Source organism: Myotis myotis, unplaced genomic scaffold (genome assembly GCF_014108235.1).
Source record: "Myotis myotis isolate mMyoMyo1 unplaced genomic scaffold, mMyoMyo1.p scaffold_m19_p_18, whole genome shotgun sequence".
In the NCBI taxonomy this organism is placed as follows: Eukaryota; Metazoa; Chordata; class Mammalia; order Chiroptera; family Vespertilionidae; genus Myotis; species Myotis myotis.
The window spans coordinates 33242962-33257918 of record NW_023416322.1 but is presented as its reverse complement, the minus strand read 5'-3'; the positions used below and the strand labels follow the sequence as shown (position 1 = coordinate 33257918).

The 14957-nt window shown below is 43.9% G+C and overlaps 1 protein-coding gene and 1 long non-coding RNA gene across 9 annotated transcripts in view; one reads left to right on the top strand and one right to left on the bottom strand.

Annotated features, from left to right (window-relative positions):
• Positions 1-5983, top strand: part of WDR3 (WD repeat domain 3) — a 29999-nt gene extending 24016 nt beyond the window's left edge. For 3 of the 5 annotated variants that reach the window (XM_036342282.1, XM_036342280.1, XM_036342281.1), the window contains 6 exons: positions 234-326; positions 791-838; positions 1454-1497; positions 2627-2755; positions 3976-4069; positions 4516-5983. In XM_036342282.1, the coding sequence (XP_036198175.1) occupies positions 234-326; positions 791-838; positions 1454-1497; positions 2627-2755; positions 3976-4069; positions 4516-4671 (564 nt within the window). In that variant the 3' untranslated portion in view covers positions 4672-5983. Of the gene's footprint in view, positions 1-233; positions 327-790; positions 839-1453; positions 1498-2626; positions 2757-3281; positions 3384-3975; positions 4070-4515 lie in introns of those variants that run through there. The other 2 variants (XR_004973177.1, XM_036342283.1) reach the window with 2 other exon arrangements.
• LOC118672685 lies at positions 142-13690 on the bottom strand. 4 transcript variants are annotated; one of them, XR_004973182.1, is made up of 4 exons: positions 13578-13690; positions 4770-4903; positions 2133-2179; positions 142-276 (listed from the first exon to the last, which is right to left on the bottom strand). It is a non-coding gene; the product is annotated as an uncharacterized LOC118672685 (long non-coding RNA). The 4 variants fall into 4 exon arrangements; XR_004973179.1 differs by having other exon boundaries at positions 13563-13676; XR_004973180.1 differs by having other exon boundaries at positions 13558-13671.
• Positions 13691-14957: the final 1267 nt, after the last annotated feature.

The following is a 14957-nucleotide window of genomic DNA, read 5'->3' as shown; positions in this document are numbered from 1 at the left end:
GCTGCCCTACCCAGGTGCCCACCTCCATTCTTACCGGAAGCCAGGACACTTAGTCCCTCCCTAGAAATAAAAAGAACCAAGGATGCCTTTGCATGCAGTTTGCCACTCTCTTGGCACATCTTTATTAAACTGGGTCAAGCGCTTTGGTGATTTTCCCATCGGGCCCTCCGGGCACAGTGTTCTGGGATGGAGTGTGTCCCGGTGACGTCTGTCCTTTGTCCTCGTCTGTGTAGGCTGAGAGGATCATGGAGGCAGTTGAACTATACCGAGAAGAAACTGCAAAAATGAAAGAACACAAAGCCATCTGTAAAGCTGCAGGGAAAGAGGTAAGATAGCCCATGACGGTACGCTCTGGGAGACATTTATAGAGAATTCCTGAGAGGAAAACCATTGGTCAGGACTTACTAACTCAGGTCAGGACATGAGAGAAACGTAGTAGAATTCGTTCTCATTCAAACATTAGAAAGAGCGAATTGAGGAAGTGGGGGGTGGGGGAAGCCTGGTCTTAATAAACGGGAAGGAGAGCAAAGTGAGATTATTGTATTGAGTAGACACTCACACTCCTACTTTGGTTCGGAGGCAGGGTAACCATGTCCGATTTCTGGTGAAACCTGTTGCCCAAACTCAGTATTGAAACTGAAAGGCCTGATGGTTCTTTACACTCACTCTTTCTTTTTGGGGGTCGGTCTTGTCTCTTTTTAAAATGTAAAATACTAGTACCTCCCTGTCCGTGACAAGCACTTTCAAAGTCTCATTTTTTTAATGACTGGATTTATTAATTTCTTCACAGGTTCCTCTCCCCACCAACCCCATCCTGATGGCTTACGGCAATATCTCTGTGAGTACGCCTAAGTTTCCCCTTGGTCAGTCAGAGGTGAGGGAGGAGGTAGTACTTTGTCATTACAAATCCCTCCTGAAGGGTGGTGTCCTCTATTGTGAATTTGTAAAGGACCAATTTAGTGTAACTTCCAGGTCATCCTTTTTGGTTGGGCTGGCCTGGCATTCTTAGTTTTCTAGTGCTTATCCATGTTTCGTGTCCAAAGCCCTCTGAAGATTCTGTTCATCTAAATGAACTTTGAAATGAAAGGTGTGGGAGGAGAAGTTAGCATCAATCAGATACAGGAGAGAGAGGGAGAGTAATGTGCAGTGCAACTACCAACAGTCTCCAGTTCCTTAGAATGTGACTTGCACGTCTCATTCCTCCCAACAGTCATGTGAGTCAGGGCATCTTCCTTTTACAGACAGGAAACTGGCCTGACGTAGAGTTACAGGTGACGTAGTTGGTAAGTGGCAGAGCTGGATCGTGAGCCCAGAGCTCACTAACACTGGGTCCATGCACGTCTTGCCACTTCAGTACACTGTCTCGTGAGAGAGGATCCTGGATTTTAGGAAATTAGAGATTCAGTAGAAACCAGTCAAGACTGTCACTAATGCCTTTGTCCTTCCTTTGTAGCCTTCAGCTTACGTGTTGGAGATTTTTAAAGGAATCAAGTCAAGGTGCGTCTCAGTGCACAGTTATTATCACTGGTCAGCTAACATTTATTGAGTGTGTATCTAAACATGAGATAAGGAGAAATTACAATTGATCCAGCATCCTTATAGGGTTAACGGTGTCAAAATTTTGAGGGAAAATAATTTATTATAATGTTCTTTTTGAAGTAGAGGTAAGAGGCTCTACTTTTAAGGAGAAATGAAGGGTAGTATTACTTTATATTTTAGGTAATGAAATTATCTATATCAAGCATGTCAAACTCACAGGCCGCATGCTTCGTTTATTTGGCCTGTGTTAGCCTTTGAGTTTGACATGCTTGATCTCTGTAATTCAGTCATAGCAGCAGCTAACATTCTTTGTAGTGTGCTGCTTTGGCTTATTTCCTGTGCACGGACACAGTTAGAACCATCTTGCATACTGTTTTGTGTATTTTGTCGTATATTTTTGGAATAATGTTTCTTATTTGTGACTTTCCTTTTGATTTTACTTGTGAGCTTGAGCTACAATATCTAAATGTCTCTTAAAAGTAGCAAACAGGATCCTTCACTAGAGACATGTAACAGGAGCTTAGATTCATGGAGGTGCAGTGCATTCCTAGGTGGGAAGAGTCTGTGTTTTAAAGGTTTTTTCTTTAACTTACAGTTTTGTGATTCCATTTGAAATCCTCTTGGAATTGCTGAAATGATGCTAGAATTAGTTCAAGAAAAGAAAAACAAATGAAATCAGAGCAACAAGGGGGAGCTATTCCCCTAGATTTAAAAACGTACAAACAAAAACCTGTTAATTGGCAACATTTAAATAGTACAGGGTTGTTGTCAGAATCAATTGATCATCAAAACAGACTCGGAAGGCCTCAAACAGACTATTATAAGGACTCAATAAAGATGGAATAGTCAACAATAGGCTTTGGAGAAATTGGTTTCTAGAAGAATAAAAAGGGTCTCCTGCTGTGCCATGGACCAAAATGCATCCAATAGATTAAAGTATTAAATATAAAAAACAAAACATTGAAAAGAGAACCATCTAGAATATTGCATTTCACTCTAAATGGGTAAGGTCTGTTCAGTAAAAGCAGTAGGAAAAACAGCCGAGGAAGCTGTAAGATGGCTGCGCTGACGGACGCTTTCTCCCCAGTGAGCTGGAAGAGTCCCTGCTGGTGCTGCCTTTCTCCTACGTCCCGGACATCCTGAGACTCTTCAATGAGTTCATCCAGCTGGGCTCTGACGTGGAACTTCTGTGTAGGTGCCTCTTCTTCCTCCTCAGGTAACTCCTTTTCCAGGACAGACCCCGTCTTCCCAGCACAGCTGCTCCAGTGGAACCTTCACTGAAGCTGTCACCACTTTGGGATGAAGAAACCGATGTTTCGGTTTCAGGGACTGTCACAGAACTTCAGTGCGGCCTGGCGTGAATTACTCCTGAATAGTCAGAATCAGTTTTGCCCTTAAAACAAGTACTATGAGGTTAACAGTGCTCAGGAATGCTTCGTCAGGCGCCAGTCCCCAGGCTGCAGGCCAACAGCCTGGGTGTAAGCAGTTTGCCTCATTTGTAAGCTAATGGTTTTGCCTTGTCCTCCTGACAGCCTTGCAAGAATAGTGGATTATTTCCCAGGCCTGTAGAGGCACAGGTGCAACAGGAGGGCACATATAAAAGAAACTGCATCGGAAAATATGTTCATTAGATTATATTCTCAAACATGAAGAATTCTTATTCATATGTAATTGAGAGGACTATTTACAAAGGCTTAAGAATGTATTACTCTATCTCCCACTCTCTGCCCCTCTGTTTCAAGCTGATAGAACAGAGAACATGAAGAGACAAATTGGACATTCCTTAAAATGCTGTTAGGAGGGCAAAAACTGGTCAGCCAGTACCAAGTAGTTCAAAGAAACAGGTATGTTTAGTGAAGTTGGTGAATTGGCCTGTTTTCATGATTCTTAGCCCTCCATCCTTTTTCTATTTGGATGTTAGTGAAAGAACAATATATTTACATTGTTCTGTTGCCATATTTAGAATTTGGGGCAAATTGTAAGGACTTAACAGTATTACTAATAATTTCTTGTTGCTGTGGCATATGAGCTGTTGAATCAGGATTACTCTTCCTAAAAGAAACACCCTGAATGCCAGCATATCCGAGGGTTGTAGGTGGGTACCAGTTACCTCACAGGTAGAGATGGCAGGTCCCAGTCGAAGGCGAGGGTGAGTCGGGGTGACGGAGCCTGTGCTCATCAAGGTGTCTGGGTCCTCCAGGTCTGAGTTTGAACCTGTGCTAGGGTCTGGCACAGTGTCTTTAAACTGTTATCAGATAGAACTGAATAGTGGGGGAGAAAGTCCTTTCCCCTTTTTACTAGAAACGTCTCTATTCCCATGATGCCGTAACAAGTGTTTTTGCTTTGCTATTGTGTCTGTTTGCTATTTGTGGAAGGGGCAAGTAGAGCCAGCCCACTACCTCTCTTCAAAATATGGCTGTTTTCTTTTTCTATTAGGATTCACTTTGGACAGATCACTAGCAACCAAATGCTTGTGCCAGTGATCGAAAAATTAAAGGAAACAACTATTTCAAAAGTCAGCCAAGTCCGGGTAAGTATGTTGGAGAGCTACAGCAGTGAGGGGGAGACCCTAATGCAGGGGTCCTCAAACTTTTTAAACAGGGGGCCAGTTCACTGTCCCTCAGACCATTGGAGGGCCGGACTATAGTTTAAAAAAAACTATGAACAAATTCCTATGCACACTGCACATACCTTATTTTGGAGTAAAAGAACAAATACAATATTTGCATGTGGCCCGCGGGCCGTAGTTTGAGGACTCCTGCCCTAGTGTGTGACTTAGAAGGAGCCCGGGGCGCTGTGCCCGTCTTGGGGGGTATTGGCCAGACGTGATCTGTATTTTGAGGTTAGCTTGGCGGTGGAGCTGGTGGGAATAGGAACACAGGGCCTGAGGCTTACTGGCCCCTGACTCACATAAGCTGATTCTTAAGGTACTGAGCTCACGTGAGACAAGTTCCACCTTTCTGTCTTCTACCTCAGGATGTTATCGGCTTCAACCTGGCGGGTCTTAACTATCTCAAGAGGGAGTGCGAGGCAAAAAGTGAAGTTATGTTTTTCGCTGATGCAACCAGCCACTTGGAAGAGAAGAAGAGGAAGAGGAAAAAGAGGGAGAAGCTGATTTTAACACTGACCTAGAACTGAAATGTGGTGCTTTTTCTACTTTTAAAAAGGACTTCTGAACTAAGCAGCATTAGAGGCCACGTCAGCTTACAAGGAGCCAAGTAAGAGCTTACCGTGCTGCCGAGGATCCCAGGACGTGGCCCTGCTTTGCCTGTGGGCTCCATTGCTTGGACTTGACCGATGAGTCGTTTAAAATCTTTTCTGTGCCTCGAAGGTTGGGCCTTTCAGGAGCTGGTCCCCTTACAATCTAGCAGAAGGCAAAGAAATTTTTTAACGAGGTGTGTGTTTCTCTAGAGGTAACATTTCAAGAGTATCTCATTTCTGCCCTGGCAGATTTGTGACCCTGCGTTCTCCGGCTGAGACAGGTGCACAGTTGAATGTCCTCTGCCCACAAATGCAGGGTCATGGAGAGCTGAAAGGACCATGGAACTGACCTAGAGCGGCCTCCTTAAACTAACTTACAGATTATTTCTGTCTATGGAAATACCCTACTTGCGAACTACTTACCCTTCTCAACAAATTAGTTGTTTCTAACTAAAGTGCAGTCGAGCTGAGACTCCTGGCTGGCTTCTGGGTGATTAGTGCCCTGTATGTATAATGTGTGTCTACATGGCAGGGAGTTGGGACTGTTTAGGAAAAGAAATTGACAAATGGCCTTTCATCAGAGCTTTGACCTGGCTGAACTCTTGAGTCACAGAAGTAGATTTTACACTTCTTTTTGGGGGAATGGGGATTTCTCATTGCCCTTATTACTGACTGTTGGACTTAAACAGATGCCTTATGGAGCCTGCTTAGGCAGGTGACTACAGGAAGATCGCGACTGCTGCCAGCGGGTGCTGACGTCACGGGAGGCTGGGATGGGTGTGAGTCATCTTACCTGTTCAACTTTGCATTTTTATTCCAATTTTATCTCTTCGAGAAACACGCTGTCATTTACTTGGCACTGTCCTTGCTGTACTCTAATGTACATGTCTAAATAAGTTGTCATTTACTTGTTTCATCTTTAAAAAAAAAAATCAGAGGTTATATTTATATTTATCTTCCCAGGGCTGGAAAGCATGGGAATTGCCCAGTTTTCTAACTTTCTACTAAAGGGATATGTCTAAGTAGAAAGTTCATAACTACTTACAAATATATTGTGTATATGTATAGTGTGTAAGAGCTGCATACTTATTTTTATATCAGAATGTTTTATGATGTAATACTAAATTATAGGCAGAGGCCTTCCCCTGCATTTGAAGAGCAGGTTTCCATTTATATGTATTTTGGGGGGATAAAAAAATAAAATTTATAAAAATAGCGCCATAAAGTTGCTTTGATAATTTAAGATCATTTGCATTTATGTTTGTACTGATTATCTTCGATCGGCTGCCTCCTGTGCACACCTGACGGGATTGAACCCAAAACCTGAATATGTGCCCTCACCAGGAATCGAACCAGGGACCTTTTGGTGCATCTGTCAACACTCAGTCAGCTGAGCCACACAAACCAGGGCCATATAAAATTTAGAATCAGCTTATAAATACCAAATACGTGCTGGAATTTTGGATTGTATTAGATCTTTTGACCAGTTTGGGAAGAATTGACATCTAAACCATATTGAGTCTTCCAACCCACAAGAAGTTTTATCTATTTAGTTCTTTAATTTTCTCAAAATAGTGTTCTGTGATTTTCAGTGTACTGATCTTACACCTGTTTTTTTCTGATAAGAATGCAGTATTAGAATTGGTCAAAGGAAGATATATAAATGACCAAAAGCCCATGAAAAGATGCTTGCCTCAGTCCTCAGGGAAACAAATGAATACTGCAGTGAGTTACCATCACATCCATTACCATGGCTAAGGTAACCTGAAAAGTCCACATGTGCTGAGGATGTACAGCAACTAGAGGTCTCCTCTTATGGTATGAACAATGGTACAAGCACTTGGAAAAGCTGAATCAAACATACCAATCACGAATAGCCCTTCCACTCCCAAGTATTTATACTATATGCTCACACAACAATCTGTAATTGAATATCCATTAATAGCTTTATTCATAACAGCCAAAACCTGGGAACTACTCAGATGTCTATTAAAAGGTGAATATACACTGAGTGGCCAGATTATTATGACCACCCCACCAGTACTTTATTGACACTTCCAAAATATTGAAAACTTAGTAAGCAAATACTCTCAAGGTTTTATTATTTGCATAACTAATTCACTTCATTGTATTGATGGGGTGGTTGTAGTAATCTGGCCACTCAGTGTATATACAGGCACAACACACCCATACAAAGGAATACTACTCCGCAATAAGAAGGCATGAACTGTTGATGTAGTGTATGGATGTACTAATATGCATGTAGTAAGACGGATAGATTTTGAAATCATGCTATTGAAGAGTCCTCTAACTACAGCCCCTAGTAGAAAGGTAACATACCGAGGACACTATACTTCTGTGACAGGGACCAGCTTTGTCAGTGAGGACATCAGAAACGCCCTGCCCAGCTGGGTGGTTCAGAGTGTCGGCCTGCGGATCTTGATTCCTGGTGAAGGGCACGTACCTAGGTTGCAGGTTCCTGGCCCCTGTCCGGGTGTGTGCAGGAGGCAACCAATGGATGTGTCTCTCTCCCCCTCCTGTCTCCCACTCCCTAAAAATCAGTGGAAAAATACCCTCAGGTGAGGGTTGAAAAAAATAAAATAAAAAACCATGCTACGTGAGGGAATGCAGACACGAAAGAATGCAATTAAAAATGCAAACCCATCTAGAACGAGTGCTGACTCCCTCCAACACTCTAGGAGCTAAACGGGCACTTGGAGGACCCTGAGGAAATGGGATTCAGGTTGTGGGGAAACAGGGTGGCAGACAGAGTAGGTTGGGCTGCGATGTTCTGAGGGAATCAGGAGAGGGTGTAGTTGGAGTGAGGGTCATGGGGTAAAAGAAAAGGTGGGTGTGAATAATTATCCTGGTCCCATCAGTGTGAAGCCACCGTTTGCCCTGCTCCCCGCCCTCCATCAGCTCGAGTCCCAGGAAAAGCAGAGGAGCCCTGCCATCCTGCAGGAGGATATACCGGACGCTCTCCTGTCTCTGAGCCACAGTTCGCTGCTGTTTCGGGGCATCCAGGGGAAGCTGGGCAGAAAAGCTGCACACCCTCACTTCAAAGGTGAAACTCAGACATGCACTCATAACTGGTTTTCAGATCTAGGGAATCTGGTTCTTTGCTGTTTCCTTTGAAACGTCCGGGTTTCGTGCTGGGCCAAGGTGGTCTGTGGTGAGCAGGCCCTGCCCCCAGGGCCAGGTGTGCGCCTGGCTCCGTGTTTCTTTCAGGTCTCACTCGTGACCTTCTACCTGCAGGGACATGGAACCGTCCCAGCTCTGGGCGCCTTTCCCTTTCCCGGGTCAGCTGGGTGCTTATTTCAAGTGAACCTCAGACCATCACAGTGGCCCCGTGACCTGCTACAAAAGTCAGCCCGCTCAAGAGCTTTGCTGACCTTCTGTGAGGGACACAGGAAAGCAAAATTCACATCTTGGGGGGCAAGGTTCCTTTGTCTCATTTGCCTTTGCTTTGTATCTGTGTATCCCCCTTCCCCTGTAGTGATGGGGGAGCTCATGGAACCCCCACCTTCACTCCTATTGACCTGAGCTCTGGTCAGAGTAGAAACTTTTTTTTTTTTTTTACACGAAGGCACAGTAGAAAGCTCCAGGCTTTATACAAGGAGGGCACAAGCAGGGAGAGGAGTAAATGCAAAACTGCCAAGTAGCACAAGCAGTGAATGTTTCCTGGTGGTTCTACAAATGCCAAACTAGCACTTTTATATTTGTAAAGTGCTTTATGCTTTTTAGTGATTATTGACAGCTGTGGTCTGACCTATAGTGCTCTCCAGCTCAGCTGCTAAGGCAGTGGTTCTCAACCTTGGCTGCACATTAGAATCACCTGGGAATCTTTTTTTAAAATCCTGATTTCTGGGCCTCATCCTCAGGAAATTCTGTTTCTTTGTTATGGGGTGGGGCCACAACATCAGTAACAAAGAAACAGAATTTCCGGAGGATGAGGCCCAGAAATCAGGATTTTAAAAAGATTCCCAGGTGATTCTAATGTGCAGCCAAGGTTGAGAACCACTGTGCTAGGAAGACAGACTGTTATGATTTACATAATGAAAGGAGGACACTGAACATGCGTATGCGTGACGGGACACTGAAGGCTAGTCTGGAAGGGCCACAGATGTCCTCACTGACAAAGCTGGTCTTTGTCGCATCCGTAGGGTGCCCTCGGCATGCTACGTGTCCTGGGGGGCTGTGGTTAGATGACTCTGGTGTAGATTTCAGTTCCCTGGGCTGAGCCCCTCCCCTGGGTTAGCCTCTAGAAGTCAGAGTGGTGGGAAGCAGCCTTGTTTTCTCACTGGTGATGGGTACCCTGTACTTTTCACGGAAGCATCTTCACATGAAGGAGATAAAGCAACCACAAGGTTGTTTTTACAATTCAGCAAATTTTCTGGACACGCCAGTCATTTATACTTGATCAGTTGTGTTCTAGCAAAGAACACACAACCCAAAATCTGAGACTCCATGAAAGGATTCCTGAAAGGGACGTTCATCACATGACAGGTCTACCTCAAGAAACAAGAAAAGTCTCAAATAAACAATCTAACCCTACAACTAAAAGAACGCGCAAAAGAACAAGCCACGAGTAAGAAGGAGGAAGGAAATTAGAGCAGAAATAAATGGCAGAAATAAATGACACATTATTTGCAGATGACATGATATTGTACATAGAAAACCCTAAAGACTCCATCAAAAAACTATTAGACTTAACAAATGAATTTAGCAATGTAGCAGGATACAAAATTAACACCCAGAAATCTGGCTTTTTTATACACCAATAATGAACTTACAGAAAGAGAAGTTAAAAAAGCAATCCCATTTACCATTACAACAAACAAAATTAAGATGCCTAGGAATAAACTTAACTAAGGAGGTAAAAGACCTGTACTCAGAAAACTACAGAACATTGACAAAAAAGAGACGGACATAAACAAATGGAAGAATATACTGTGTTCATGGATTGGAAGAATCAACATCATTAAAATGTCCATACTACCCAAAGCAATCTATAGATTCAATGCAATCGCCATTAAAATACCAACAGAATATTTCACAGACCTAGAACAAACTCCAAAAATTCACATGGAATAAAAAAAGACCCCGAATAGCTGCAGCAATCCTGAGAAAGAACAACAAAGTTGGAGAGATCTCAATACCAGATATCAAGCTATACTACAAAACCACGGTTCTCAAAACTGCCTGGTACTGGCACAAGAACAGACATATAGACCAATGGAACAGAACAGAGAACCCAGAAATTGACCCAAGCCAGTATGCTCAATTAATATTTGACAGTCTCTAGGCCAGGGGTGGGCAAACTTTTTGACTCAAGGGCCACAATGGGTTCTTAAACTGGACCGGAGGGCCAGAACTAAAGCATGGATGGAGTGTTTGTGTGAACTAATATAAATTCAAAGTAAACATCATTACATAAAAGGGTACGGTCTTTTTATTCATTTCAAACTGGCCGGATCCGGCCCGCGGGCCGTAGTTTGCCCACGGCTGCTCTAGACAGTCTCTTCAATAAATGGTGTTGGGAAAATTGGACAGATACATGCAAAAAAAAAAAAAATGAAACTAGATCGCCAACTTACACCATACACAAAAATAAATTCAAAATGTATAAAAGACTTAAATGTAAGACGGGAAACCATAAAAATATTAGAGGAATCCACAGGCAGCAAAGTATCAGACATTTGTCATAGCAATATATTTACCAATACAGCTCCTAGAGCAATAGAAACTAAGGAGAAAATAAACAACTGAGATTACATTAAAATGAAAAGCTTCTGCATAGCAGAAGAAATCATCGACAAAACAAGAAAGCCCACTTCATGGGAGAACATATTTGCCAATGTTATCTCCGCTAAGGGTTTAATCTCCAAAATTTACAGGGAACTCATACAACTTAACAAAAGGAAGATAAACAATCTAATAAAAAAATGGGCAAAGAACCTAAATAGACACTTTCTGAAAGAGGACATACAGAAGGCCGAGAGACATATGAAAACATGCTCAAAGTCACTAATCATTTGAGACATGCAAATCAAAATGACAATGAGGTACCATCACACCTGTCAGAATGGCTATCATCAACAAATCAACAAACAAGTGCTGGGGAGGATGTGGAGAAAAGGGAACCCTCGTGCACTGCTGGTGGGAATGCAGACTGGTGCAGCCACTGTGGAGAACAGTATGGAGTTTCCTCAAAAAAACTAAAAATGAAACTCCCATTTGACCCAGTGATCCCACTTCTAGGAATATATCCCAAGAAACCAGAAACGCCAATCAGAAAGGATATATGCACCCCCATGTTCATAGCAGCACAATTCACCATAGCTAAGATTTGGGAACAGCCTAAGTGCCCATCAGCAGACGAATGGATTAAAAATCTGTGGTACATCTATATAATGGAATACTATGCTGCTGTAAAAAAGAAGGAATTCTTACCATTTGCAACAGCATGGATGAGTCGAGAGCATTATGCTAAGCAAATAAGCCAATAGGAGAAAGATAAATACCACATGATCTCACTCATTGGTGATATATAGTGAACAACATAAACTGATGAACAAAAATAGATCCAGAGACAGAGAAGCATTGATCTGTCAAACCTCAGAGGGAAGGCAGGGAGTGGGGTAAGAGATCAACCAAAGGACTTGTATGCATGCACATGAGTATTACCAATGGACACGGTCACTAGGGGGTGCGGGCATTTGCTGGGGGGGTGGGAGTGGCCGGAGAGAGGTCAATGGAAGAAAAAAATAATAGTGTAATAGCTATGTATGGGCCGGGGGGGAGGATACTTGAAATATTAGGGGGCCACTCGGTAAAGTATATGATTGTCTAACCCAGCCGTGGGCAAACTACGGCCCGCAGGCCAGATCCGCCTGTTTGAAATGAATAAAACTATTGAAAAAAAAAGACCGTACCCTTTTATGTAATGATGTTTACTTTGAATTTATATTAGTTCACACAAACACTCCATCCATGCTTTTGTTCCGGCCCTCCGGTCCAGTTTAAGAACCCATTGTGGCCCTTGAGTCAAAAAGTTTGCCCACCCCTGATCTAACCACTGTGTTGTGTACCTGAAACTAATACAGAATAATATTGAATGTGAACTATAATGTGGGGAAAAAAAGATGGAAAATTGTATATGTTTTTCATCATCATAAAAAAAAGAGAAAGAAATGACATAGAGACTAAAAAAAAAAAATACCAGCCCTAACCGGTTTGGCTCAGTGGATAGAGCGTTGGCCTGCGGACTCAAGGGTCCCAGGTTTGATTCCGGTCAAGGGCATGTACCTTGGTTGCCGGCACATCCCCAGTAGGGAGTGTGCAGGAGGCGGCTGCTCGATGTTTCTCTTGCATCGATGTTTCTAACTCTGTCCCTCTCTCTTCCTCTCTGTAAAAAAAAAACAACACACAAAAACACAAAGATCAAAGAAACCAAGAGCTGGTTCTTTTGAAAAAATAAACAAGATTGATGAACCTTTAGCCCAGGGGTCCTCAAACTTTTTAAACAGGGGGCCAGTTCACTGTCCCTCAGACCGCTGGAGGGCCGGACTATAGTTTAAAAAAACACTATGAACAAATTCCTATGCACACTGCACATATCTTATTTTGAAGTAAAAAAAACAAAACGGGAACAGATACAATATTTGTATTTGCATGTGGCCCGCGGGCCGTAGTTTGAGGACCCCTGCTTTAGCCAGACTCATCAAGAAACAATGAGTGAGGACCCAAATAAATAAAACAGAAACAAAAGTGGTGAAGTAACCACTGACACCACAGAAATACAAAGAATTGTAAGTAAATACTATGAACAACTATATGCCAACAAATTGGACAACCTGGCCAAAAGATCAATTCCTAGAAACATAAAATCTTTCAAAACTCAATCAGAAAGAATCAAAAAAACCTGAGAGACTAGTAACAACTAATGACATTGAAGCAGTGATCAAAAAACACCCAGCAAACAAAGTCCTGGACCAGACAGCTTCATAGGCGAGTTTTACCAAACATTCAAAGAAGAACTAACACCTCCTCTTCAAACTATTCCAAAACTTCAAGAGGAGGGAAGACTTCCAAGCTTTTTTAAGAAGGCCAGCATTATCCTAATTCCAAAACCAGATAAAGACAACACAAAGGAACTCATAGGTCAATATCCCTGATGAACATGGGTGCTAAAATCCTCAACGAAATACTAGCAAATCGCACCCAGCAACACATCAAAAAGATCATACACCATGACCAAGTGAGATTTAGTCTAGGGATGCAAGGCTAGTACAATATTCACAAATAAATAAATGTGATACATCGCATAAACAAAGGATAAAAATCACATGATCATATCAATAGATGCAGAAAAAACATTCGACAAAATCCAGCACCCACTATGGGACTAGAGGGATCATAACTCAACATAATAAAGGCCATAGGGGACGGGCTAGAGAAGGTCAATGGGGGAAAAAGGGAGCCATATGTAATACTTTCAACAATAAAAATTTGAAATACAAAAATAAGGCCATACATGACAAACCCACAGCCAACCTCCTACTCAGCAAAAACTAAGAGCATTTCCCCAAAGTTCATTTTATGGGGTTCCTGGGTGCAAGGCTGGAGGACCCGGGACAGGTCTGGGAGCAGCGGACCAGAACCAAGCAGCCACTTGTGACCAAGAGTTGAGCACAGGTAGGCTACAAAACAAAGCCTTTCTACCTCCCCTCTCCCCAACCCCAAGTTCATGCACCCTCTGGACCTGGCTTCTAGCGGAGTCTCCTGCTCCCTCCTGTCCCACCCGCCACTTCCCACCTTACAAGTGCATCACTGACCCGGGCCAGCTAGGAGGCGGATCCGATGAGGGTCTGTGTGGCCTTTGATTCCAGGCACTTACAGCTGTGTTATTTGTTTTCCAAGGAGGGACTAGTCCTCTGTCTCTGACCTAAGTGAACCCTAGTTGAACCTGCCCGGCTGTGTTCACCCGCAGGCTGCACGGGGGGGTGGGGGGTGGGGGTGTTGGCTGGTGCCACCCCTTAAAGTGCCCATTACAGAAGCAGCCAAACGGGTTTGCCCTGGCAGGAGTTAGTCAATCCCAATCCCCACGAACCCCATTTCGGAACAGTGAAGGTAACCTTTTTAAAAATGGAAGGCTTTGGCCTGGCTGCTGTGGCTCAGTGGTTGAGCGCTGACCTATGAACCAGGAGGCCATCCCCAGTAGGGGGCGTGATCCCCAGTGAGGGACGTGCGGGAGGCAGCCGATCGATGGTTCTCTCCCTCTTCCTTCCTGTCTGAAAGCAATAAAAACATGTTTTTTACTAAATAAATGAAATGTAAGGCTTTGGTGTAGACCTATTCTAGCCTATCAAACTCAAAGGCTAACACGGACCAAATAAACGAGGCATGCGGCCCACCAGCCGCGAGTTTGACATGCTCGGTGTAGATGCCTGCAACACATTTCAATGGCAACGTGTTTATTTTGGGAGCTGCCCCTGATGTGCGCTTCATTCAAGCCTGGAATTATATTGCGGTGTCTCCTTGTTGCTTGGGGAACAGCGGAATTCACCCCGAAACAAGGAAATGCTAAGAGCCGTTCTCCCGAACAGAGCAGAAGGGCACCTGGCACAGACGGCGCCCCACACGGGACTCAAAACCAGGACAGAGACGTGGTACTTTTCAGTCTTTTTTTTTTCATTCCAGTGTCGGTGGGCTCACCACTAACCTTCGCTGGCTAAGCCCTCAGGTGGTAAAGAAGTCATGGCAAACCTGAACTTAATTACGCAGCCTTTCCCACATTTTCCCAATGAATCTTGATTGAGGCAGGGGGGAGACTGTAGGTTTCTAAATGGCGGCGTACGTGACCCCATGAAGGTGGCACAAATAAACGAGCATGCAATTGGCATAGGTTCAGACCCAGAACTTGGACCCCCTAACCCTAACCCCCCTACCCCCTGCATAGCATTTAGGACCCAAACGAGGGAGCACTTACCTCTTTCCCATCACTTCCCAGACGTGAGGGCGGATCTGCTCCAGGAGCCCCTCCGGCCACACAGCTCGGATGCCTTCTGCCTGGTGGCTCTGATGTCCCCCAGGGAACTCAACCACCCACACAGTCAAACTGTCTCCCATCACCCGCCCGCCCTGTGGGGCGCGGAAAGGAGAGAAGGTGGGCACAAAGCACTTCCTTCTAAGGGCGCTGCCTCGCTGGGGCTGAG